General features: G+C 41.5%; 1 protein-coding gene across 1 annotated transcript; it reads right to left on the bottom strand.

Annotated features, from left to right (window-relative positions):
• Positions 1-25,301, bottom strand: LOC118429267 (probable helicase with zinc finger domain). The gene is made up of 27 exons (XM_035839743.1): positions 25,151-25,301; positions 24,046-24,219; positions 23,244-23,280; positions 22,891-23,009; positions 22,163-22,225; positions 21,806-21,983; positions 21,242-21,422; positions 20,536-20,734; positions 20,085-20,192; positions 19,437-19,562; positions 18,764-18,967; positions 17,830-18,083; positions 17,105-17,263; positions 16,422-16,607; positions 15,644-15,748; positions 14,869-15,075; positions 14,059-14,312; positions 13,690-13,808; positions 12,984-13,118; positions 11,422-11,580; positions 10,865-11,048; positions 10,235-10,439; positions 8,634-9,884; positions 7,670-7,800; positions 6,863-6,910; positions 4,478-5,343; positions 1-4,064 (listed from the first exon to the last, which is right to left on the bottom strand). The coding sequence occupies exons 2-27, from the start codon at positions 24,211-24,213 to the stop codon at positions 3,840-3,842; spliced, it is 5,871 nt and encodes a 1,956-aa protein (XP_035695636.1). The 5' UTR covers positions 24,214-24,219; positions 25,151-25,301; the 3' UTR covers positions 1-3,839.
• Between the last annotated feature and the right edge of the window lie 96 nt (positions 25,302-25,397).

Raw genomic sequence — 25,397 nt, 5'->3', positions numbered from 1 at the left:
TTCAAAACCTTTGCTTTTTTATTAGAATGCTAGCAGGAAAAATACCAAGCTTTCTATAAGAGTAGAAGCATGCATATAGAAATGTTTGGAACTTTATACAATTGTACAAATATTGATAGAGGCTATAAAGGTTACACCACTTTAACTAGTAAGTTTCTTAAATTATTTTTGAGCTGAAGCAGAATAGAGAAATGTGTCCTAGTAAGTCCTCCTTAGTATCACTATCATAACCATATCTTTACATACAAATATATAGTTTTCATCTTTGTGCTGATTCAAAGTACTTTCTGTTTCACTCCTATTAGTTAAGTTGGTGTGACCTTAAAGTTGAATATCACAGTATAGTTTACAGACCTGAAGCCTGGGCAAGAACAGGTGACTGTCTTGAAGAACAAGTTCATCCTACTAGGCTTGCATATTCCTGACAGAATATAACTGATACTATAGGCAGCAACATTAACAACTGTGAAAATATGTATTTACAGTTGTTAAATGGTTTTCTTTTCAAAATTGGTTTATTTTCATCAAGCCTAGTCTAAAGAAAGATGTGGTTTTGAAATCAAATATGACCATTCTAAATAAAACTTTGAGTAGGTTGGGAAATTATCTTTAAAAAAAAAAGACACCGTTACTTTTATCTCCAGATATGTTAGATTGTTGTCAGCCCTTTACTTCCAGTTAGAAAAAAATAAACAAAAAAAGTTTCTCCCCCCATTTGTTGAATGGAATAACCCCCAGGTACAGCCTATAAATATCATACTTTTCAGACTTTCCTTATAAATGCCTAATATGCATGTCACCTGTCCTGGCCTAGCACAGGGAGAGGATAACACAGGTGTGCCTGCAGGTAGTACACACCTGGTCAGGAATGTTGGTTTATTCCATCACCATGGTAACAGTGTTCGATACACACAGTCTGAAGTTGGTCCACATGTTCAAAATGCAAATACGTACATTTACACAATGGGGGTGATGTCTACAAAGTCACAGGCATATTTACAGGCACACTGGCTCTGAGAACTCTGTAAAAACATTCTCAAAATATCCCTGGCACAATTCCCTTGGCAAAACATACATGGGGATAACACATACGAATATCGTGCAGTATTTCTGTATGTAACATTATGCCACACTGTACAAGGTATTCACAATATGTACGTTACATGTTTGCACACTCTCAATATGGGTTTACAGTTAACACATAGGTAATGTGGCCTCAGAAATAAAGTCCATAGTTACATGTACAATTTACACCTACACTAATTTTCTACTGCACATTATGTCATCATGCAAGCAAAAAGCAAGGACCACATCATATGGTACAATTATAGTATATGGTGAACTGGGGTTAGTTTAATTGCAATCATTCCCTTATGCAGCTAGGCTACAAATCTATTGTCTTTAAGATATCTTTAATTTTTACTCCCTCCTCTAACTCTGCTCTGATGGGCAGATTTACACTCTACTTACTTTGCACCAAAAAATTCCATAACGATATAATAATTACTTTACAAAGCTTCTCTACATTTACAATTATTGTGGTGCATGACTACATGCAAAACCACCACCCTAAGGGGAAAATATGACAAAAAATCCAGCCTTTTCCACATTTTCAACTCACATTCCATGTCCATTTACCATCGTTGAACTTAAATACAATTGAATGTAAAACTTAAGTCAGAAAGAGAAGTAAAGTTAACCATCTAATTTGTGAACTATTGATAACAGTATGTTTTTGTGGATACAAGTATATATATAACAGAATGATTCAACAAATCAATTCGTATTTCATAAGTAACTTAAAGATTTTGTGACAAATGTCAAATCAGACCCCATCTTCTTACAGCTGATTCAAGTGTTCAACACTTTTTCCAGTGACTCGATCAACTGCCTCAATTTACTCTCAACCTGAGCATCCATTCAACCTCAAACAACTTCTTCAACATTGTTCTGCTATAGCCACAAAGGCAAGCATTCTACCTCTCAATGGAACAGCAATCAGATACTAGTAATGCACTGGAAGCAACCACTGTTTCTCCTTTCCTTTCTCTGTTTTTACCAAAAGATTCTCTACAAAAAACACAACAGCTGACCATTACACTCTCTTAAGTGCAGTGGATTTCAGTCACATATCACTAGTAACCTTCAACATGTTGAATGACCAGAGAACTCACACCAGTCCAAAGGTGTGGATTCGCCAGCAACATCTTGAAGGTTAAGAAATATGAGCAGCAAGCACAGGTCTACATCAACATTTTGACATACTTCTTGAAGCTGTCAATACTTTGCCATTCATTATGATCATTTTCAAGAAGCAATATTCAATTACACACCAGGACACTTGAAAACCACACAGAAAGGTCTTGAAGACTAATCGTTGTCTTTGACATTGCTCACGACACATTTGAAGAGTACATCGAGTCCTCCACCATACAATAATTGCATTTTTCCTTTTGTAGCAAACTCTGAGAGGTAGATACATAGTCGAGTGGTATGGTCTAAGCAATGTGAATGCCGCAACAGCTTTGACTACCATCTCCACCACTACCACACAAGTGCTTACACCTATCCAAACCTTTCATACAAAAATATACTTTCCCCTTTATACATGTCATTACAACATATCGTATCCTGTTCTACTTACACTTACTCTTCATGTCTCTCCTTCATGCTTTCATTAGTAGTTCTTTGTTAAATTCTGTTATATTTAGTGTATTATACAATGTTTTTGTTATTTTTTGTTGTTGTAGTAAGAACAAAATATTATATACAACCCTGTACTGTAATTGCATTTGTACATTTGTTACATTTATGCCCATATTTTTTTATCATTTGAATTTATTTATTCACAGCATATGATGAATGCTATTTATAAATAACTATATGTTCAAACTATATGTATATGTTCAAATTGAAGATCATTTACTACATATCAAATTTGTCCTAAAGAGAATATGAAAGAAATGAGAAACCTAACCTACATAGAACCAAATTTATAATACAAATTAATGCACATCTTTTTCTCTTTTTTTTTGCTGTTTTTCTTGTTTGTATAATACTCTCTCTCTTGTATGATACAGGATGTTATGTCTTTCAGCCACTTGGATTAATCATCCAGTACAGTGGCATCTCTACAAGTTCTTTCCAATTTCTTATCAACAATGCAGAAACCTTAGAACATACCCAAGATCCATGTAAATCTGTACAGGTATTTAAAAATGATAGCTGTAACATGGAAAGCCCCACCCTTAGGATGTTGCAAAAATGTACATGGTTATGTGATTTACAATGAGCCAGTCTGTCTGTACAACAATAGTGGTTTAAGATAAGAAAATATGACAGTAGTGGAAATAGCCATGAGAGAGTATACCTTTGGACAGATTTGTACAGTTGGACGATTTGTACAATTGTTCTGTTAAAGTTTTCACATTCTATTTTCTTTTTTTTTGGGGGGGGAGGGGTATTTTACAAACATTGCATCAATTTACAGCTAGTCTTATGTCCTGTATTGCTTCATTCTTAAATATGACCAACATTCACAAAGCAGAACTTCCCTATCAAAAGAAAACTCAGAGATCTAACATATGTACTTTTTCATTACTACTTAAGTTTAATGTTTAAATATCATAAATCAAAATAAATAGGCCCATATGCAATTTTAACTTTATATCTAAACTCCGAAATAACAGATTTCAAAGTTTATATAATTGAAGAGCTATATACAGCAAATACAGGTATTTTTTTGGTGTATTTTTGTTGTATGGTAACTAATATGATCTTTGAAATTATGTACAGTAATTACAGAGGAGAAAGAGATGTACATGTACAGTGGTTACACATCACTTGAAGTAAGTGTACAGTCCGTTGGTGCCTGAGACGTAGCCGACGTTGGCGTCCAAGGCTAGTGGTTTGCTGCCCTTGTTGTCCTGTCCTGGTTGGGAGGGGTTCTTTGGTCGCGGCGGCGCTCGTACCACGTTAGCGTACGACATGGTTGTAGGAGTAGCGCTGGCCGTCTCCTGACGCACTGGGAGCGCCCCCTGGACACTCACAGTGGGCTGGGGGAACTGCAGGGAGATAAATGTCAAGTAAGGCAAATTTTCCCTGAAATCAAACACAGTATGAAACATACATGTAGATACATGGATACATCTGGTAGTAGATTCCACAAGTCGTCAGGTTTTCAGTATGGTTATATTGTGTTAAAACAGGTACAGCAACCTCCAAAATGCAGTTTCAGAAATGGAGTGAAAGACCATAAAGGTACCTAAAAATAAGTAAAATTGTAAGAAGTGATGTGGTCAGCAACATCTTTACACAGCTGCCCAGGGTTCTTTCAATCTAAATTCAATCTTCAAAGTTTCTTCCTCATCACCCTTTTAAAACCCTTCAGTTGAAGGATTTTCACACATTGCTCTCTTTTGGAATATATAAACACCCCCAAACTCTACTGACTACAAGACAACATAAAGTGGATGACCTCCTGTGGTACCTGCGTAAGAAAACGTAGTGCTTCTGGAATATCTGCCTGGAGGTGCTGTCGTTGTTCCGTTGTCTGACCAGGTGTAAGGAAAGGTTGTCCCTGCTGTGGAGGTTGTCCCGGAGGATATCTGCCCATGGGCTGTTGTACCTCCCCACCTCTGGCCACGTGGCGCTGGTACAGGGGTGTCCCTTCCCTCATCCTGTCTGCCACCAGCTCCCGCTGAGCAGGGCCAGGACCAGGAGGGAAGTCCTGTTGAGCTTTGGCCTGCTGCTGCCGGATGAACCTGGGCGGTGGCTGGTAACTGTAGCGACTGTTGGGAGCCTGGCGTTGGTCGGTAGCTAACTGTGCAAGCGCGCTGTTCTCGCCAAGGTTTGGCGCCTGCATGGCGTTGTAACCACGGTTGCCCTGTAGACTGGCGCTATCTGTACCGCTTCCTCTCTGCATGCCTTGCATCTCCGTAGGCATCAGCCGCCCCGCTGCGTTAGAGCCACCAATGGCTTGGCTCACACCACCAACAGCCTGTCCACTGCCGCCGAGTGGAACATTAGCCCTATCCATGTTCTGGTTTCCTCGACCGAGAGGTTGGTTTGTATTTCCCATACTCAGCGCTCCTCCACTCCCCATCGACTGGCCGTCTACCCCCATACCGAGGTTGGCTCCCCGGAAGGGTTGGTCACCTCGCAGGAACAATTGCCCACCGGCGCTGACCGGTAGATGTCCACCCGGCCTGGAGTCCCTGTTCCCGGTAGGTTGGGTACCGGCAGTGAAGTGCTGCTCCCCTATGGTAGGTGCAGTGCCAGGTCCTCGACTGATCAGGCCTTGCTGCATGAACCTCCCTTCAGGTGGTACACCCCGAGGAAATCCTGAACGGGAAAAACAGAATAAAACCAACACATTAGCAATAGTTGCAATTCAAAACTAAATAATTCAACACAACAGGTATATCTTGAACAGGACACCACCTTATTGCAACAGTAGCCAGTAAAAACAGACCAGTTTTACAAAGTAGAAAAATGTCTTTCATGCAGAAAGACAAAAAGATTGCTATAATTACAACAATAATTCATTCAGTTTTGCAGGGACTTAAAAGGTACTTAAAAGTCGAAAAGTATGAGAATGACGCATGCCTACACACAAAAAGACAAAAGGTTTTAGGGGAAGGCCCTAAAAATCCTGTCTTGAAAAACATGCAAGAGGAATCAATGTCAATCGCTCATTTGACTAATGGCAACAGTAGCTGACTGGTTCACACCTTTGACGGCAGGATCGGAAATGTTTTGTTCACAACCTGGTCGCCAAGCTTTCATACCAGTCATTCCCACGATGACGCGTCTTACTGACACAGCCCTCTCAGTCCCTTCTTTGCTATATTTTCGTCTATTCCGCCACCATTATAATACAATACCAAAACTAAAGTCATGCAAGGAAATATCACCTGCCAACATTCCTGGGCCTTCCCCGCACCAGGGACGCACAAAACTCGTCGCCATTTGTAAACAAAATCCGTCCTTCCCTACGTACATTATTTGCACCACACACGCACAAAATTACCCGACAGAAAACGGATAGTTTGTCGATGAAGTACACTATTTATATTTTTCATTCAAAACACATCCATAGAAGCAATGAAGTAACACTCCCTTTGCTACATATTTGCACCCTTGATTGGGAAGTGTAACTAACCAGCATGACTCGGAAATATCAACCTTCGTTTTCCGATTTAAATTTATTCTTTCTAATAACGAACACCTTACACCCTTGTATTTTCATAATGCACTACTGTTTGTGGTTCGATATTGGCGGTAACAGAGAATAATTGACCCCTCAGAAAAAGCAACCTTCGTTTCCCGGTTTGATAACGTAATTTCATACTATTCTTTCTAATAAGGAACACCTTACACCCTTGTATTTTCATAATGCACCACAGTTCATGATTCAATACAGGCGATAACAGAGAATAATTGACACCTCAGAAAAGCAACCTTTGTTTTCCGATTTGATAAGTTAAACGTATTCTTTCTAATACCGAAAACCTTACACCCTTGTATTTTCATAATGTGGTACAGTTCGTGATTCAATACGCGGCGGTAACAGAGAATAATTGACACCTCGGAAAAGCAGCCCTCATTTTCTGATTCAATAATGTATTCTTTCTAATTACGAACACCTTACACCCTTGTATTTTCATAATGAACTACAGTTTGTGATTCAATACAGGCAGTAACAGAGAATTGACACCTCAGAAAAGCAACCTTCGTTTTCCGATTCAATAACGTATTCTTTCTAATTACAAACACCTTACACCCTTGTATTCTCATAATGAACTACATTTTGTGATTCAATACAGGCGGTAAAAGAGCACAAACAGCCTGCTTGATGTACCGAATGTATGGGCTTGTGCTCGATGATGCATGGGAACCCACTGGCGTCCTTGATAGAAAAATAGAAATAAAATCGGCACATCACTTAACATAAATTAAATATAAAAAATATAGAAATATAACTATTAATAATTTAAAAGCAACCACTTAAATCAAACTGAAGTGAAGAAAGGGGACCATTTGGCGGGGCAGCTGGATTAGACCGGTCGGCCCTCCAGCTTGTTTACAAACCGATGCCATGTTTATGTGCCGAAGGTATCGGTTTGTGCCTGACGTACATGGTAAACCTCTGGAATCCTTTGCTTGAAAACGGTACATAACTATACAAAAAAAAAATTTGAATTTCACTAAAACACACGGAAGGAAATCAAATTTGTTGAAGTAGAGGTTAAAGAGGGTGTTCTTGTTTTACAGCAGAGCTGGATTAGACCTTCTCCTTTGTTTACAACTGACATTTTCCCGTCGGTTCCCTTTTGAAGTTTGTAACATTATTTTACCGGAATGTATTTCTAAAGAGGTACAACCTTTTTTTTTAAGGCTAATCTACCAGTACTACAGCTCACTTGAAGAATCTCACATCTGAACAGATTATCGGCCAACTCGCGAGTTGAAAATTGCGCCAATTATCGAGTTACGATTTGGCCGCATTTCTGAACTAAAGTCTGCTAATCAGCCTCTTTGATACCAATGATGAGAGGTCGCTGTAAAGAACCACAAAAACAAAACAGAGGAAATATTTCAAGATTTACAACACTTTTAAGTACATACATCAGGTGTTCACACACAAGATGAAGCTGTGCACTCATACCTTGTTGTCTCTGCTCCATGCTGCCTAAGTGAGGCCCACCCGGTGGGGCCGGGCCTGGCTGTGACGTGGGGCTGAGGTGTTCAGGAGGGAACATGTTGGGCCCTGTAGGCCGCATGGGCTGGCCTGGATATCTGTGGAGCATGGGCAAACGTTAGCACAAATACAGCTATGGGCTCACATTGAACATCAGAGTTACAGGTGCAAGTTATAGCAACCATTGTTACAGACCGGGTGCAAACATTTACCACAATTGTATACTTTACTTACAGGTTATGAATTCCCATCACTTTGGTTACATTTACTGAAGACTCATATAGACATAACCTATAAAGGAACTATAAAAAACACTGACTCTTTGGATTACTTGCACCATCAGTTTTGTAATTGTCCAGTACTGTCACTGTTTAAGATACTGAATGAAACAAAATGACTTTGTTGACCAGTTGTTCTATATGCCATGATTAAGATTTTGTTGCTGTAGGTGTAAAATTTGTATTTCGAATGCAAAAACTATGTGCATATTAACAATATCACACTCTAATTACCAGCAATGTTATATTTTATTCCCTCTTATAGTGCACCACAGAAAAGAAACGAGGCAAAAGGCAGCAGCCAGAAGTTCAGCACCATGGACAAGACCAATGTAACAATGGGCACAATTCATACTAGTGCTGCCATTCTTTTGAACAATAAACCATTTTTGATTGACTGATTGTTGTATGATCAGTTACATCCACATAATTTGCCTTACCTGGTCCCTTAACAACAAGACTTACAGGTGTGAATATTCATCACCTGAATATCAGGTTACAGTCGAATAATTTCTTTGAAATCCTTATTCAGTATACCACTTTGCAGACTTGAAACAATAAAGTCTGAATTATAATGGTATTTACATACCTACACAAACCTTACTGGAGAATCACTCCAGAAGGTTGTGTGGTTAAAAAAGATTTTCCCTCACCTGGCCATATGATGTGGTCCCACACTCTCCACGTGTGCAGGCGGCATGCTTCCTCTCCACCCCGCCTGCTGCTGCCGCTGCTGCTCTGCCGCCTCGCTCAGCCGCTGGGCCTCGAACATCTGCTCCAGGTTTCGCCGCGGGTTTGCCCCGGCCGCTTGACCCAGCCCACCGAACATCCCCAGCCTGGCGTTACTGGAACTCCCCACCCCGGGCTCCCTCCCTTCCGTGTGATCCTGGGCTCTCCCTTCCATGACTGGCGGTGCCATGCCGGGGTAGCGCTGAGGCTCCTCCATGACTCTGGTGGGCAGGTTGAACTGTCGTCCCTGCGAGGGGTTTTCCCTGAAAGGCGAGACGGGTGGGGCCACTCCCTGGGGGTGGGAGGGGGTCATGAGGGGTGACGTGGGGGACTCGCTACCACTGGCTGACTGGTTTGTGGGACTTGGTCTGGGCTGGATGTTGCGAGCGGTGTGGTTGAACACAAAGCCACGCGATGAAGCAGCGTTGTTTGACGGCGCGCTGGCTCCGTCTGGCCCACGTCTCTTCTGACTAGATGCCCCGCTTCCAGCGGTAGGAGATACAGGCTCTGTCCCCCGCGACCTGTCGGGAACCTGGCCAGCGACATTCCCACCTCGACTGGCATCGCCCTGTCCCTGATCCGCCATGCTGGTGGGGGTGGTCGGGTGTGTGCCCGTCGTGGGAGGGGCCACGGCACCCTGCTGTTGCAACAGAGGGTTCACAGCAAAGGGGTGCATGATGGGGTGGTGGGGGAAGACCCGTGGGTCTACGGGGAGCAGCATGTGGGTGTTGTAGTGCGGAGGGATGGGTCGGAAGGGTCGGATGGGCAGGAGCATGTTACTGCCATACGCCGAAGGCACATACAGTAAGCTAGCACCGGTGTAGGGGTCAATGCGCTGCACGGGGCTGGGAGGTTTCCCGAAGGTTGGTCGTGGCGCGACGGGCGGCGTAAAAGCCCGCATGGGGCTCCCCGTCGGACCGATGGGGACCTGTCCATCAGCAGGGTGGCGTGGCAGAAACGGCTGGGCTCCTCGCGGAGACACATTCCAGTTCCTAGGCGCCCGTGCCAGCTGGGCCATCTGTAAGGCTCGCGGGATGAACTCCGGCGCCAGCGGGTTCAGCACGTAAGTCTTCTTCAGCTCTACCCCGTCCAGCTGGGCCTTGATGGCCGCCCAGGTGATGCCGTGCAGGCTGGCCGCCTCGCTGCACTTCTCCAGGTACACATCCCACAGTTTCCTGTACCCAACAGAATCATGAATGGATGTAACTAACATCTATCAGCAGGCAGATTTAGCGACACCGTGATAAAGTGCAAATGAAATGGAATTTAATCTATCATTCATGTTAAATTTATTCTCTTTGAGTAAACTGTCTACTGCAGTCTTTTGGTTTGGTGGGACAAATTTGTAATGGATTATGACATCACCGGCCTTACTAGCTAAAGGGGGAGAAGCAAGACCTTTGGCAACAACTACCAGTACACAACAAAGTCAGAGGAAATAGTCTTGATAATATAGAACAGGAACACATCAACAGCTAATGAAATAAAGCCACCACAACCATCATAGACATGGTATTCTACACACCTGCATTTGCCCACAGAGAGTACAGCTACAGGGTCGCCCACCACAGCCACGAGGGACTGGGCACGGGTTATGGCGGTGTTCAGCAGCTTCGCGTCAGACAAGAAGCCGTAGTCGAGCTCCTGCTCCTTGCTGACGCTTTCTGAGACGCTTTTGCACGTGTGTCTGGTTCGGACAGTGCTCAGAAACAGTGCGCGGAATTGCTTCCCTAAAGGATTAGAGATCAAGAACATTTACTTTGTAGGACTAATGAGCATGAACTGCATTTCGAGAAAGTGCATGACTGTCTTGTCAATATATCATACTGTGTGGCTTCATAATACTGTAAATGCAGAAATGTTCGCAGTGGTTTATGTTTGTGGTTTTCGCGGTGACCACTTCACCACAAACTTAAAACCACTGCAAACATTTTACCATTATAGTATGAGACTGCAGTCTATGGCGCTACCGCGAACTAACCATGTAAATCCCTGCGAACTTAAATGCATTTACAGTACACCGGGATATGTAACAGACTCACTGCAAAAAGATTAAAGATTGCTTTCAAATGTCATCATTTTGCTTTCCAGTTTTTTAACTCTTACACAGAATGCTCCATAGAAACTACACAACAAAAATAAGTAAGGTTCTAACCTTGAACGTTGAGAACCCTCTCCACGCTGACGTTGTACAGTCGCTTCTTGCGCAGCTCTCCGCGGATCCTGAAGACCTGGTCGGAGTACGGTGTGACCACTCCGATGCTGGACTCATCTACGGGACCCCACTCCTCCGGCCACTTGTCCTGTAGTTCCTTCACTCGCTCCACAACCTCAAACACCTGAAACAGGTGCCAACAGCCATATGGGTGATTCTGTAATCTCTTGTAATATCAACAAACATGTGTCATGTAGACTAACCAAAATCAAAGGGTTCTTCATCAAACAATGGAACATTCCAACCAAAAACTACCTTCAGGTATCTACCTTCAGGTTACTATGGCCTAATTTAGTGATACACTTCTTAACCTCGTAACTTGAGCTCTTCTGTTTTTGTGTAACGTACAACCTTGAGTGGCTTTTTAGCCACTTTAGATGGTTACTTTTAGAAGACACAGGCAAAAAAAATATATTGGTTAGGGATGGGTATTCAAAGCAGGGTATAAACAGATCTAAAAGTGTCCTCTTTTGACCCCAAAAAGGACTAGTCCTTACCTCAGCATTATTGTAGAAGGAGGTGCTGTTCTGGTTCTGTACATCCTCCCCCCGAGCAGTGAAGAAGGTGAGTGGGAAGTGCACCTTGTGTCGCGGCTGTTTACCACTGGCTACCAGCTTCCCTTCATAGAACAGCTTGGATGTGTACTCAATGATACTCTGGAGAAAAAAAATGACAGACAAGACAAATGAGTGGCCTGTCATCTATCAGTTCTTTCTTTGAAATTCTTTCTTTCATCACATTTTACTGCGGTTTAATGGTTTATAGCACATGGCCTGAGTGTGCACAAGGTAATGTGAAAGTGATGTGTATTGAATGATACAGACACAGGATATAAGACATACAATTGTTCTATCACATACAGTCAAACTTGTATTCAACAACCACTCAAGGGACCAAGGAAATATGGTTGTTCACTGGAGTTGGTTGTTGGATAAAACTGGGGTCGGTTGGCTGGTTGGTTGGTATACAAATTACCATAGGCATCTGCTTGTAGGTAATGTATTACTGTTACCAAGGAGGTTAAAAAAGACCAATAGAAAAGTCATACTGATGAAGTTTTGACCCCCAAAGAGTATATTCAATTCAACTCAGCAAAGAAATGCAAAATAATAAAAAAAATGTTACAAGAAAACATGCTGAATTGTCGTGTTTACAAGTAATGTTACATTTCGTACTACAAGATGTCCAAATTATGCATTGACAACTATACGTCTCCATGTTGTTATGTAAACTAATTTCAAGAAACCATTGTTTAACCATCAGAGCTGTGTTTGTCTATCAATCAAACATGTTCTGTTTGTTAGTTGTCTGTTCCTTAAACAGCTAAAACAAGCTCTTTTGTCAGTATGTCAAAATTCCCACTGATGTGCACAGTGTTAAATATGCTTCACTGATTTTCACTGACATGTTAGAGTTGAAAAACAGTAAAAAAAACTGTTAAGGACATTATTTCTAACAGATTTTTACTGATGTTTACATGGTGTTATTGTTGTGAGGTTTAGTGTGGATCAAAATTGTTTCTGATGCAAATGTCAGAGCTTACAGAAGCACTCATTTTAAAATGGCTGCTGCTGGGATGGATCAGACACAGCAACTGTCTCTCAATTTTGGTTGTTGAGAGGGGTGTGAAAGACCCATGGGGACTGCAAAAATGTGGTTGCTGGTTGGGGTGAGCAGTTGGTTGTTTAAAAGAGGACCATTACCATGCAAAATAGGACGGGACCGTCTCAGAGTGGTTGTTGACTGGAGTTGGTTGGTGGATAGAGTTGGTTGGATGGGCAGGTTTGACTGTATCTGTTATTTCTTTTACAGCCTTCATGCCCTTACTTAGAGTTCATTAGGAAGTCGCCCACGTAATTCATAACGTCTACTAACATCAACAATAAACATGACTTGCTGCAGTGAGAAGTAGAACAAATTATTGCCCTAAGGAAGGTGACAGAATGTGACCAAAATTTCCGTCTGTTGTAAATATCTGGTTGTGAATAAAGAACTTTGTTATGTAAGTTTTTATAATGCTATTTCTGTAGATGAATGGAGTTCTGGAAGTGCCCCCTACCTGGTGTGAGCGGTAGTTCTCCACCAGCAGGATCTTACAGGGGTGGTTGGAGGGGTAGTTGTGGTAGAGCCGCTCCAGCAGAGACATGTGCAGGTTCCTCTCACGGGCAAAGTCTGAGTACACGTGTGGGCTCAGCTGGAAAGCACAGTGGAAAGAATATTTCATGCAGGTCAAAAGGTCTTGTGATACCAAGCCCTTCTACAAAGGCTAACATCACATTTCCAAATCGGGGCCAGGACAGGCTGTTTGTGAAAATGACAAGTAGAAATTTATACGTAAAAATTTGCACAACTAATGCCCATGAATATTCTAGATCTCTTTATGTTTTGTGTAGTTCTGTGTCGTTTATATTACGCTGCCAGGCCCCAGTTTGGGAATGTGATGCAGGCCTAAAGCCTAAAGGGAAAAGATCCAGTGTGTGAATGCATCTGGGCCTCAGATTTTGGGATGCAATCACAAATAAGATGCCACTGTTGTCCAAGAAGTCAAAGGGCTACATTTTCATAGACAAAATTTCTGACAAAAGGTTCCAAATGTTGACGGTGGGATAAACTGCTTAAGACCAACACAACATTCAGCTCAAATGTCCAACCATCAAAAATTATCCTTTCAGTTTTCCATCAAACAACATACAAAGTATTGCCTAGTTTCCTGCAAGGAGCCTGATCCCAGGGTTTCCTAACTAGGTACCAGAGGTGAGACAAACCTGCATGTGATCCCCAGCCAGGACGATGCGGGTGGTGCTTGTTGCCAGGGCAACAGGCATGATGGTCTCACACTCCATGGCCTGGGCTGCCTCATCAATTAGAATGTGGGTAAAGGTGCCTGGAGAAATACAATGTTGGGTTGGTAACAACAAATGTTCATCTTTTGTTAAATGTTCATCATGCATATACCAACTATAGACACATATACCAACTACAGTTTTACTCTGTTATACAGTTGCTGAGCTTGCTTATATTGCACTGAATGACCTGTCACACCTAAAGGACCAGTTGCACATCTGACTACAAGTGTTGTTTAAGGCTATCTAGTGAAGATGCTCCTACAGAACTTGACGGTAACAAGACCTGACCTGGTTCGAGCTCCAGATGACACAGGTAGCGGGAGGTGCTGAGGGTGGCCACCACCACGCGGTGTTTCATCACGTCCTCCCGGGTCGGCATCCGGAAGTTGTAGCCGCTGTCAGAGATCAGACAGTAGCCCTGGACGATGGGGTGAACGGTACGCACCCAGCGGTTCCGGTAGTACACCCTGAGGGGTCGCGCCTCCTCGTGGTTGGTCAGGACGTACGGATGAAGGTACTCCTTGATATACAAATCAGCAGCACTACAGGAGCAGTACAAGAAATCGTGTTAATACAGTATAAAAGACTGGGTACGAAAGTCACAGTTTCTATATCTGTATTTGTATAGCTGGTATAACCGCCTTTCGATGAAACACATCAGCTTAGCTGGCACGGCATTGCAGTAGCTGGTTATTATAGCTTACATTACACTGAGAGACCAAACACACCTGCATGTAACTTTTGATCATTTGACTGCAAGTGTTGTTTTAAGCTAACCATTGCCATTGCACAAACAGAACTTGATAGCAATAGTTCTAGGAATGAACTTAAAGCTCTGATATGCTTTTCATAATACATAACAAACTTATATGACATTTCCTAATGCATCTTAAGTGGCTTTCTCAAAATTTTTGGAAAACATTTAAGCTAAACATTGGTAGAAAGTATAAAAAGGTCCAAACACAATTCAATCTGACAAGAGATTTACTTCCGGGCGTTTCAAGTGACATCCATCACTCAGTGTCACTAGTGTAGATCAGCATCACTAGTGTAGATCAATGTCACAAATGTACAGAAAGGTTCAGTTAATTTTCTCACCTATTGGAATGTGTACAGATGAGGATGCGAGTGTTGGGTTGTTTGAGGATCTGCTTGGCTGCCTGAGCCAGAGTGAAGGTTTTGCCTGTGCCGAAGGGTCCACACAGCAGGATGGGGGGCAGGGGCACAGTCAGGGATGACGTGATGGCCAGGATAGCCTCCTTCTGCTTGGCATTCAGCCGCAAGTCTAGGTCTTCACTCCACTGTCTGTTAAACAAGTAGGTCAATGAACCATAAAACGTGCTGTATGCAAATATTTGAACATTGGAAGGACCAAATCGAATGGAGACTGATGGACAGGCTGATAGACTAGCCCTTCAAACACATCAAAGGATGGAAGGACTGTCCAACAGACCAACTGACAGAAAGACAGCTACAAACTGAACTATAAACCAAACGAATGACGGAACAACAAAACAAACAACTTGACAAGCACCCAAGCAAATAAAAAGCTCTGCACTTTATATTTTGTACATTTAATGGGCTTCCCTCATAATAAACAGAAAGGGATACTAAAAGTTAGGAAAATAGTAACTTAGCTTTAATTGACTTGCTGATGTTTGTCAATTAACATACAGTGTGTATGCACAAACTATAAAGAGCAAAATGAAATCAAATCTACTAATACATTGTGCTGTTTTATTACATTACTTAAATACATCATTCCTTGGCAACATTCCTATGTCTCTACTTCTACTTCTACTACTACTTCTACTACTTGGTAAACATGAACAAACGTTCCTAGACTAACAACCGAGTTGCAGGCTGACTGCACCTGTGTGGATTCCATGGAATGTTAGTGGGGCGTTGCACCTCTGGGAAGAGGATGGACATGTCTGGCACCTTGTCTACTGCAAAGTGCATCTCACATATGGGTAACCTGACAGTGGGGCAGAATCACAACAATAAGTAAAAAAACAAACAATAAACTATAAAACATACAAGTTGACATTTAGTGTTGCACACTTTGATGTTTCATGAACGACAAAAAAATCCTTTTCAATGTTGAACATCCAAGTCTACTTACAACAAACGTCGATGTAGGTTATACATCCAGGTAATAAGATACCATATCCAGTTGCTTGAGTAAAACTACTTTTTGGTGTACTTACAACAAAGATTTTTTTCTAACGAGTGTGTTCAATGCAAGGCAAATGAATTATCTTGTAATTTTTTATTTCAGGTAAAAGCTATTCCTTGAAAAATAACATGTTTATCATTTATGGCCAACAAAGTTCTCTAGACAAAACCAATGATTTTCAGCTATAAAAATTCAGTGGACTGTCGACCACCTTCCTCAGGGCAATTCACACTGTATCATTTAGCGCTACTGAAATTGAAATTGTCAGGCAACAATTGTTGAGCAAGAAATCCTGGATAGAATGTGTTAGGAGAGACATCAAAATAAGCGGTTTAACTAGAGTGAACCCACTGGACAGAGCTGCATGGAAGCACGGTGTGAAGACTAGCCAACTGCTGCCTACCTGTGTCAGGGACCCCAGCAGCAGTATAATCAAATACTGGATACTACTACTACTGTAGAGTGAGCTGACCTGTTGAGTTGTAGCTGCATCTCTGCCCTCATGTCCTTGTCTGCCATCAGCTTCAGGTCTGACACACACTTGGCCGACACGCGCAGGAAGATGAAGCCCTTCCCTTTCTCCTCCACGACTGCCTCGTATATCGTGTCAGGAGACGAGTCCTTCCCAGCCATGGGCGCCAGCAAAACAGCTTGGACACTGAATGGAAGGGCTTTCCAAGTTAGCACTTGTCTATTGTTCTGTATAACTAGAAGTGATTGTTTAAAGAAGATGATACTTTCTAATATTACTTCAGAACTTACATACTACGTTTACAGATGGCTGTAATGGCTGACGTTAGAAGTGATTGTTTAAAGAGATGGTACTATCTAATGTAACATAAATGATAAGGGCTTACTTAGATGGCTTAAAATATTCATGTACACATTGTTTTTAACAAGTAAGGCTTCTACTTGTACCTGGCTAACCTCTAACGAAAAAGACTCAAGTGGTTAAGGCACACTACCAGGGAGATCTTGACCTTCACGACCGTTCTTTGTGTCAAATTCAAACAGTACATTTTCCTACCAAACCTTTCAAAAATTACTCACTAACTAAGGTATATTGCATTAGGACAATACATAACATACATGACAAAGTCACTCCTTGCTGTTAACACTAACAGAGAACAAGACCAAAACAAAAGAAGGTCCCACCTGTTGAGGATGAGTCGCCCTGCCATGGTGTCCTCTGACAGATCCTCTATCAGTTTGACTCGTGAGTACAGCTCCCCTGACTGGGCGTACTTGGCACCGCTGGTCCCAGGTAGCAACATGAAACTCTTCACCATTTGCAGCTGAACCTTCATGTTGAACCTGCATAAAATAATGCACTTCAGTTAACCCTCATCCAGCTGAGGCAGCTCTTGGCAGCGGATTTAATATGGATATGGGGTTAGGCAGTAAAAGAAGGTTAACTTGTCGTATCGTCGCCGTATCCATCGTCGTATCCATTTTGTCGTACCCATACATACTGTGTGTATAATCTATATCAACATTGGTTTTATAGTTTGCTTTCCATTCCTGGCCTAAAACATCTTCAACAAACTAACATATACATCATCTAAATAAGAGTACAATTTGTAATGTCTTTCATTATCTACTAACAGTCTTGGGCCAAACAAATACAGCAACTGTAATACAAAAAGGCAAGTCATGTTACATCATACTAAAAAAATATGCAAGGTGATTCAATGTTCACTTTCAAGCCTTTAAGATACGTTTGGTAACATCTCTAAATTTCAGACAGCTCTCATTAGGTAAGTCACATACTATATGGAAGGTGATTCAATATTCATTTTTTATGTTCTGTACCATCCAAATTTCAGAGAAACAGCATTCATTCAAGTTAAAATCTAAAACATAGAAACATGGCTTGAGACCTGCTGATCTCCTTGTACTGTGCCATCTCCTCTATATACAGCAGATCGTGCATCCGCCCCTTGTAGTTGTTCTTGGTCAGTGGTCCGTCCAGCACCTCTCGCGTGAACAGCTGCTCGGGGGAGGCAGGCGGCGTGTAGAACGACATCAGGCCCTTGTCGTTTTCCGTCGCATCCGCGGGTTTGGGGACAAACTCGATGATGGTCTTGTTGGTGTTGCTCCAGCGCTCTCCTACGCATAACATGCTATTTCGAACCTGTAGGGAAACATGTAAAGTGAGGACTGCATCTTACCTACCCAATATGATGTAGACAATTGTCCACAGCACTTTCTCAGCTACAAGTACAAATATAAGGTAAGACTGTAGCATTTATCATAATTATATACAATATACATTCACTAAGGGCTATCTTATCATTGCTAGATCTAAAGACGATACATTCTTACATTGCAAATAAATCCTGGGGTCTGATAGACACTGCCTTAACATCACTGCCATACATTACCAGCATCTTGATTGTGCTATATCTCATAATCAAGGTAATGAGACAGTATAGACAGTAGACTGTTCTTGATTGTACCTCATATCATCCCTTACAAGTACCTTGCAAATCTTGATTGTATCTCACGTTATCCAGGATAAATAGTAAAGCAAATACGGCATATTTCACTCAATATCCCTTTACATGCAAAAAAAAATAGTCTGTTCCAAACACTTCCCTAGGCAAATAGTATATAGAGGTTCCAACATAACTTCTGCCACAAAAATTAACTATTGCAAAGTCATCTTTTCTGAAATGAGAAAGTTACTCAATGTATTTTGTATTTCTCTCCCATGACCAGCCCTTTATAATAGCCATAGCTGGTTGGGCGACCATGGCTACCTGTAATGCTAGCCAAACAAATAGATAAAGTACAGACAGTAGAGCTTTTTACCTGGTTTAGCCGGTTCATTTCTTCTGAAGAAGCCACATCCACACAAACTCGCTGCAGCAGCACCGGCTCCTGGCTGCCCCCGAAGTCGAACACCACAGACTGGCGGAAGGTTCCGTAGATGCCGGTATTAAAGACCAGGCGGATGGTGTAGGTGACGGGGCTGGTGGGGGAGCCGGGCGGGTCGGTGCCACTGGCACTCCACTCCTGGCAGTTCAGTTCAGTTTAGTAGAAATTAACTTGCAAATACAGGGCTCGAAATACCTTTTCTGCATACCTGCACTGGTGCAGGTAACATTGAAAATTGCACCAGACAAATTTTTTCTGCACCACTCTGAATTTAGGCAGTATGGATCATGCTAAAATTGTTGAGGAACCATTGCCATTTTTTTCTTTTATACATTAACAGTCAATGCAGCTAATCCGCATACACCTACATCAATAGGAAATTTATGTTTAAAAGCAAGTACATGGACCAGTGCAGGTAAGGTGCAGGTAGACAGCAGAAATACCTGCACAGCTCCAGTTTTACCTGCACTAACCTGCATACGCAGGTGTACATGAAATCTGTTGACTTACGGAGGTGCTGATCTTAACGTACATACTTATGTCCATAATACTAGTTCAACACAGGTAGGATTAAAATCACTTAAAATACAGTCTACAACAGAAGTACCTGGCACATGGGTGGCAGGTTGTGACTGGTCTCCTGCTGGTCCCCATTACTGGTGACACTGGCCAGGTGGAAGTGGGACCGGTGTGCGTCATACAGGAGGGCCACACGGGACAGGTACACTCCAGGCTGGAGGGGTGGCGGTAATTAGAGAGGAAAGACGTTCAGACGCGTAAGCTGAAGCTGGTTTCCAACACACAAAAAAGGGTTTACCCAAATCTAGTTTGAAGGAACTACAATTTGACCCCGGTTAAGAATGATTTCTATCAACAGATGAAATTTAAAGCTCAGACTGATTGGGATGTGAATGTGTTTTAGGTGTGATAAGTCCTTTTGAGTTTGGTATGACATAGATAGCCACCGTTGCATGCCAGCATAGGAAGATCACACAAAACACATGTACATCAACTCTGTGAAGATGCCTCCTGCTCAGCTGAAGATCTGCCCAAGGCTATGGAGGATAGGGATGGCTGGAGGGAGAGAGTCATGTGCATCCGTGCAACCAGCACGACCAGATGATGATGATAATTCAGTGAGAAGCTGGAGCAGTACGCCAAAGACATAAACTTACACCTCCATGTATCTACCTTAGTGATCACCCACTAACATGCACCCATGGAGTGCATATAAAAGCAAGGCTAAAAACCTTACCTTACAGTTGAGGGTGAACGTCCAGGCGTGGGAAGCCTGCTTACTGCTCACAGACACATTCAGCTTGTTGTCAGTAGTCACCATTACTCCTTCCACATGTTCATTCATCTGCATAAAGAGGTCATAAACTCATTAACATTATCCTTTTCATAATTACCAAAAAATGATCTGCTTCTAGACAGACTGCAGCATGGAAAGTATTTGCCAGGCATGTTTGCAGTTTGTTTCATCATCATCTAATGTGCTCTGCTTCTATGGCCGTGTACATGTCCTGCAGTTGCAATCAGTCTTCAATCTGTTTCACTGAACCTTGCATCTAGATTGCAAGTTCATCTAGCGGTCATTTCTTGAGTTTTCTCTAATCATAGCAAATATTCATAAAAGAAGAATGATAAATGATAGATGAATGAAAAGATAAGAAATTATGAAAATCTGTAACAGAGCCACGTACCACAGAGTGTGGGGTAGAGGACGACATCCATCTCTCCAGTAGTTTCTCAGAGTAAGACTCTCCGTTCAACTGCCTGTCTCGCGCCTGCTGGATACGGATCTGTCGGTACTGGTAACGTTCTCGCCACTCTGCGAGCTCGTCCTCAGAATGGGCTGCTGTACACTGGGTCCCAAACTGACAGTTTCCTTGGCTGATGTGCCTGGATTACGGAGCAAATTCAGGGATCAATTCGAATTAGTGTTCTTTCCATCAGCATTAAATTCTACATTTTACTGAATTAATGATAACGACTTTGATTGTATGACACGACACAATATTGCATGAAGCACTTCCACTCATGAATTTTTAGCTAAAATTTTATAACATCTCACAGAAAGAAAATGGCCTATGCGCAGTTTAAATTCTCCACAAGCTACTAAATACATTTAAGTTCATGGGGATTTAATTTTGCAGTAGTGAGAAAAAGGACTGTTTGAGGTGGTTTTAAGTTTGCGGTAGCACCATGCACTGTTAGTCTCCACTGCCATGGAAAAAAATGTTCGCTGTGGTTTTAAGTTGCAGTAAATTTGTAACGCAAAAACTGCAAACATAAAAGCACCGCGAAATTTTTTTTCCATGGCAGTAAGAGACTACAGCGTATTTACTACAGTACTTTCTTTCGCACAATCTCCATGACTACCAATGAAAAGTGCCGATGGGGACTTACTCCTGACAGAGTGTGTACTCGTCTCCTGTGATGCCCCTGGGAGGAGGCCTATGTTTCCAGTCTCTGCCCGAGTCTGACATGATGATGGCCTGATGTGCCAGGCTGGTACAGTGGAGATGCAGGTCCACCTTCGTCTGACACTGGACATCACAGTATGAGCAGTACAGGTTCACATCTGTGCCTGGGGCAGAACATACATCAGGGTTAAGCACTACAAAAAATGTACATAGCTGGATCTATAAATAGAAAACGAATAGAATCTGCAATACGACACATCTGCAATATGTTCTAAAAACATGCCCATGAAAAAGAAAGCATGCTTGGCTTATTTTGAAATAGGATTTCATCCTAATGAAATATCATTTATTTCTATGCTATATCAATGAAGAAAAACAATACAACAAATACATGTAGGCAATTGTGAGCCAAATGATGAATATATACTTAAATAGAAAATAAAAGAAATTCTGATAACTGCAAACAGTGAATGCTAAAAGTTGGTAATAAATAACTTAAGACTGACTCAAAATGAAATTTGACATAGAGGATAAAGCATTATCCTACTTGTTGCAGTGCCTGAGCCCTGTGATGTCTTGCCCAGGTTGGCACTGCTGGGAGACCCGTTCATGTTTGGGGAGTCCCTCTCCGAGCCCTCCGGAGGCTCCCGCTCCTTCCCTGCTGCTGCTAGCTCCTCTTCATCAGCCACCTGCCGACACAAGTCACGCTGACTCAGCAATATAGCCTTGGGGACAACAGGCGTTATCTCACTGTTCCAAGAAAGGATGTAAAAATAGACCACCTACACAGTGTGGGTGTTTAACATACCATTTGCACGGAATAAGCCGCAAGAAGACGGATGGACAAAGTCAACGTGATCGACTGTGTTTTAAAAAGATTTCAATCAAAGAAGGTTAGACTAACCTCATCTTGTAGAGCGTCCACCACCGTCTGGAGGCGAGCCTGCTCTTTTAGAGCACCAGAGTTCTGTGATCAGGATAACCAGCAGAAATGTTAAAATGTGCATTGAAAATGTCAATACACATCTTAAATGAATTGGGCTTAGCAGTTCTCCTCACATGCCCTCCCCCAGGTAATATGAATGCTCGCTCCCCCCACGCATTGACGTATCCAGGTTTGACAGATGATCTTCCAGCTAACACAAAACATGACCTTTGGCATGCTACAGCTGGCATTTGTTGATGCTTTAGAATGTGAGACCAAGGATGTACAAGATCCCTTGTGTATTCTCCACTACGATAACTTATATAACTATGAATTCTTTGAATCCGCAATTTTCTTTTATGCCGTTAGCATTTCAATCACCATTTGTTGTTGGAGTTTAAGCCTTACAGATATACAGAATTTGTGCAAAGCCCTTCAAACTCCAGATAAAGCCAGACTGTCTAGGTCTTCACGGCTGTCTCCATCTTTGAATTTTCTTCTGTCCCACTCATTGTTTGGTAGCCCAAATTGTTAATTTTCGTTGCTAAATCTGTCATTACAAGATACATTTTCATCAGTTTCATGTCATAAAATTTTAAAATTTGGGACAGGTGGGGTGAATCTTTTTTGTCCCAACAAGCAAATTTCTATCCCTGGATGGAAGGATTGGTCAGCCTCAGGGTAACTGATAATTCTCTGGGTCTCACCTGTGGTTCCAAAGCCAGACATTGTTCCACTGCCTGATATGCTTCATGAAATCTTCCCAACTTTCCAAGAGCCTTACTCTTCCTCAGGAGGGCCTCGATGTTTGGACCCAGAGATAAAACTAGGAGGACCATAAAACATGTGTACATATATCAGTATATCAGATGGCAGATGCATACAGTATTCTTCAATATGTGACACAACATTCATGAAAGAACATCCAGGTGCAGAAAGTACTAGATAAACAACTCAGAATTACAAAGCAGTGTATGTATTCTTCAAAATGGGGCACTACATTCAAGAAAGAGTATCATAAAGACATTCATGTCAATTAAGAGTACAAAATATCAGTTACCTTCATCACTGTCATTCACCACCTTCTCATATTGTTTCTAATAAAAAAGTGCAATGGTTTGTCACATAAAATGTTACTTGAACATGTAATATACACTTGATATGATAAATAATAAGAAAGTCAACCCTGAAATACTTTTATAATATTGTAATATTTACAATTTGTTACTTTAACATATTATATACAATTTACATCATAAATCAAAAGAACGACAATCCTGAAAAACTTTTATTATACGGGAACATTCACAGCTGAGGCAGACTAAAATGATAAAAAAATCTCCACAAACTGCTATTTTTCTGTCACGTTTTTTATATCACTCATTGTAACCTGGCAACCAAATTACAGTAAATCTAATTGCAAGGCAAAGTCTAATCACATGTATGTGCTGACCAACTGTGCTAAAAATAGCAGACCCATGATCAAGAAGAGAGGTTGAAGGTATGTTTTTCAGACCAATATATGCACAGGAACCGGTATCTGGCCATCTTGTAGGGTCAGCAAACTTCAACACATGTGAAGGCTACACTGACAAGCCACTGGTACATTCCTTAAGGACAATTAAGGCTTGATGTAGTTGAAGAATTACAAGCATTTCTATTGAATAGCAATATTTTATAAAAGTTTTAAAACCAAAAACACCTTGATGGCACAAAGGAAAACATGAGTGCATGGTACAGATGTTGTATGAAAGCTACCTATGGTGCAAATAAGTGTTGGAAATGACTGTCAAAAATAGCATCCTTGATCCTACATGTGAAAGAATGTGTTAAGGTCCTAACCGTCCTATATAAAGTCTTACCATACGCAGGTAACAGTTGGCCCTGCTGTTCAGGAGGTTTGTTCTCTCACTGACAGCATCAGGGACGTGGGTCAGTAGACTGCTGAGACACTCCACAGCCTTCCCATACTCCTGCTGCCCAAAATATTCATTGGCTTGTTCCAGAGAGACTCCACATTGCCCCTCCATGTCTACCTATGGGAGAGAAGAACACAGAGGTTTCAATATGAAGATCAGGACACAGTGCCAAATGGCAGGATTCTGTATTCATGCCGACACCAATGTTTCATCATAACAGGCAATCTAAAAGGACGTATATATGAGACACTGCCTTTAAAACTGTCATGTTCTATCAAATCAAAAGGATGCCCTAAACGTGTAATATTTATACTGGCAATGTAATTTCTCATTTAACACAACCATTAAAAGTAACATGACGATACACAGGTATGTAGTTATCCATTGTTTCTAATAATTTGTGTATAGAAGTTTAGTATGCTAAGTATACAAGCCATTAGCTGTGTATGTACTCATGGTGTTACTGTTATGTAAATCCTTACTTGCACTTTTGTCGACTTATGCAAACAGATGAGTGAGAAGGAATGTAAACAGACATTATGGTTGGAAGACTGACAGATCTGTACTTATGAGACAAAGACTAGGTAACAAAAGTTCTCATATGTGCTGTCTGATCGCATTTCAGTCTATACACTACTGACATGTATCATCAAAGATCCGCTTCAAGTCAACATATAATTTACGACATAATAAAATCTACACGATAATTATTGACTGATCTGTGGTTTTATTACTTATCAACCATTAAAATTTAATTCAACTGATGGGATTCAATTGGATATCATTTGTTTAATTTGAGCTACAAGAAAATGTTATGATCCGAAAAAATTCTTTGGAAAATACGTCTTCGAAACTTTGTGACACTCAATTTGTAAACAATCAACATTACAATTTCCGTATGGAACACTCCGCTGGATAGTCAGCCCGAGCGATATGGTCTGAGTGCACCAAAAAAGCAAGGTCTGGTCATTCAATGAGACATAGCGGCTAAGAAATTGTAATTTGGAGAAATAAGACGGAAACAAAACAAGAAGGAAGAGGAACCCACTTTCTTCTGTCAATTCGCCGCCATCTTGGTGGATGCAGGTGCATTGTGGGAAGATTGCGTGTGCCTTATCGCAATGTCTCATGGGATAGAACCATGATGACCAAATGATGAAACCCCGTGTATTCAAGTCCCCATAGATAACATTTTTACTACATAACAAAATTATAATCATAGCAAAGTCTCTTTGAGTATTCAAATGTACCATAAAACATAAGTATTTTATAGCTAAATACTTTAGCTGTGTATA

Source organism: Branchiostoma floridae, chromosome 13 (genome assembly GCF_000003815.2).
Source record: "Branchiostoma floridae strain S238N-H82 chromosome 13, Bfl_VNyyK, whole genome shotgun sequence".
In the NCBI taxonomy this organism is placed as follows: Eukaryota; Metazoa; Chordata; class Leptocardii; order Amphioxiformes; family Branchiostomatidae; genus Branchiostoma; species Branchiostoma floridae.
This window is presented reverse-complemented; position numbering and strand designations above follow the sequence as displayed.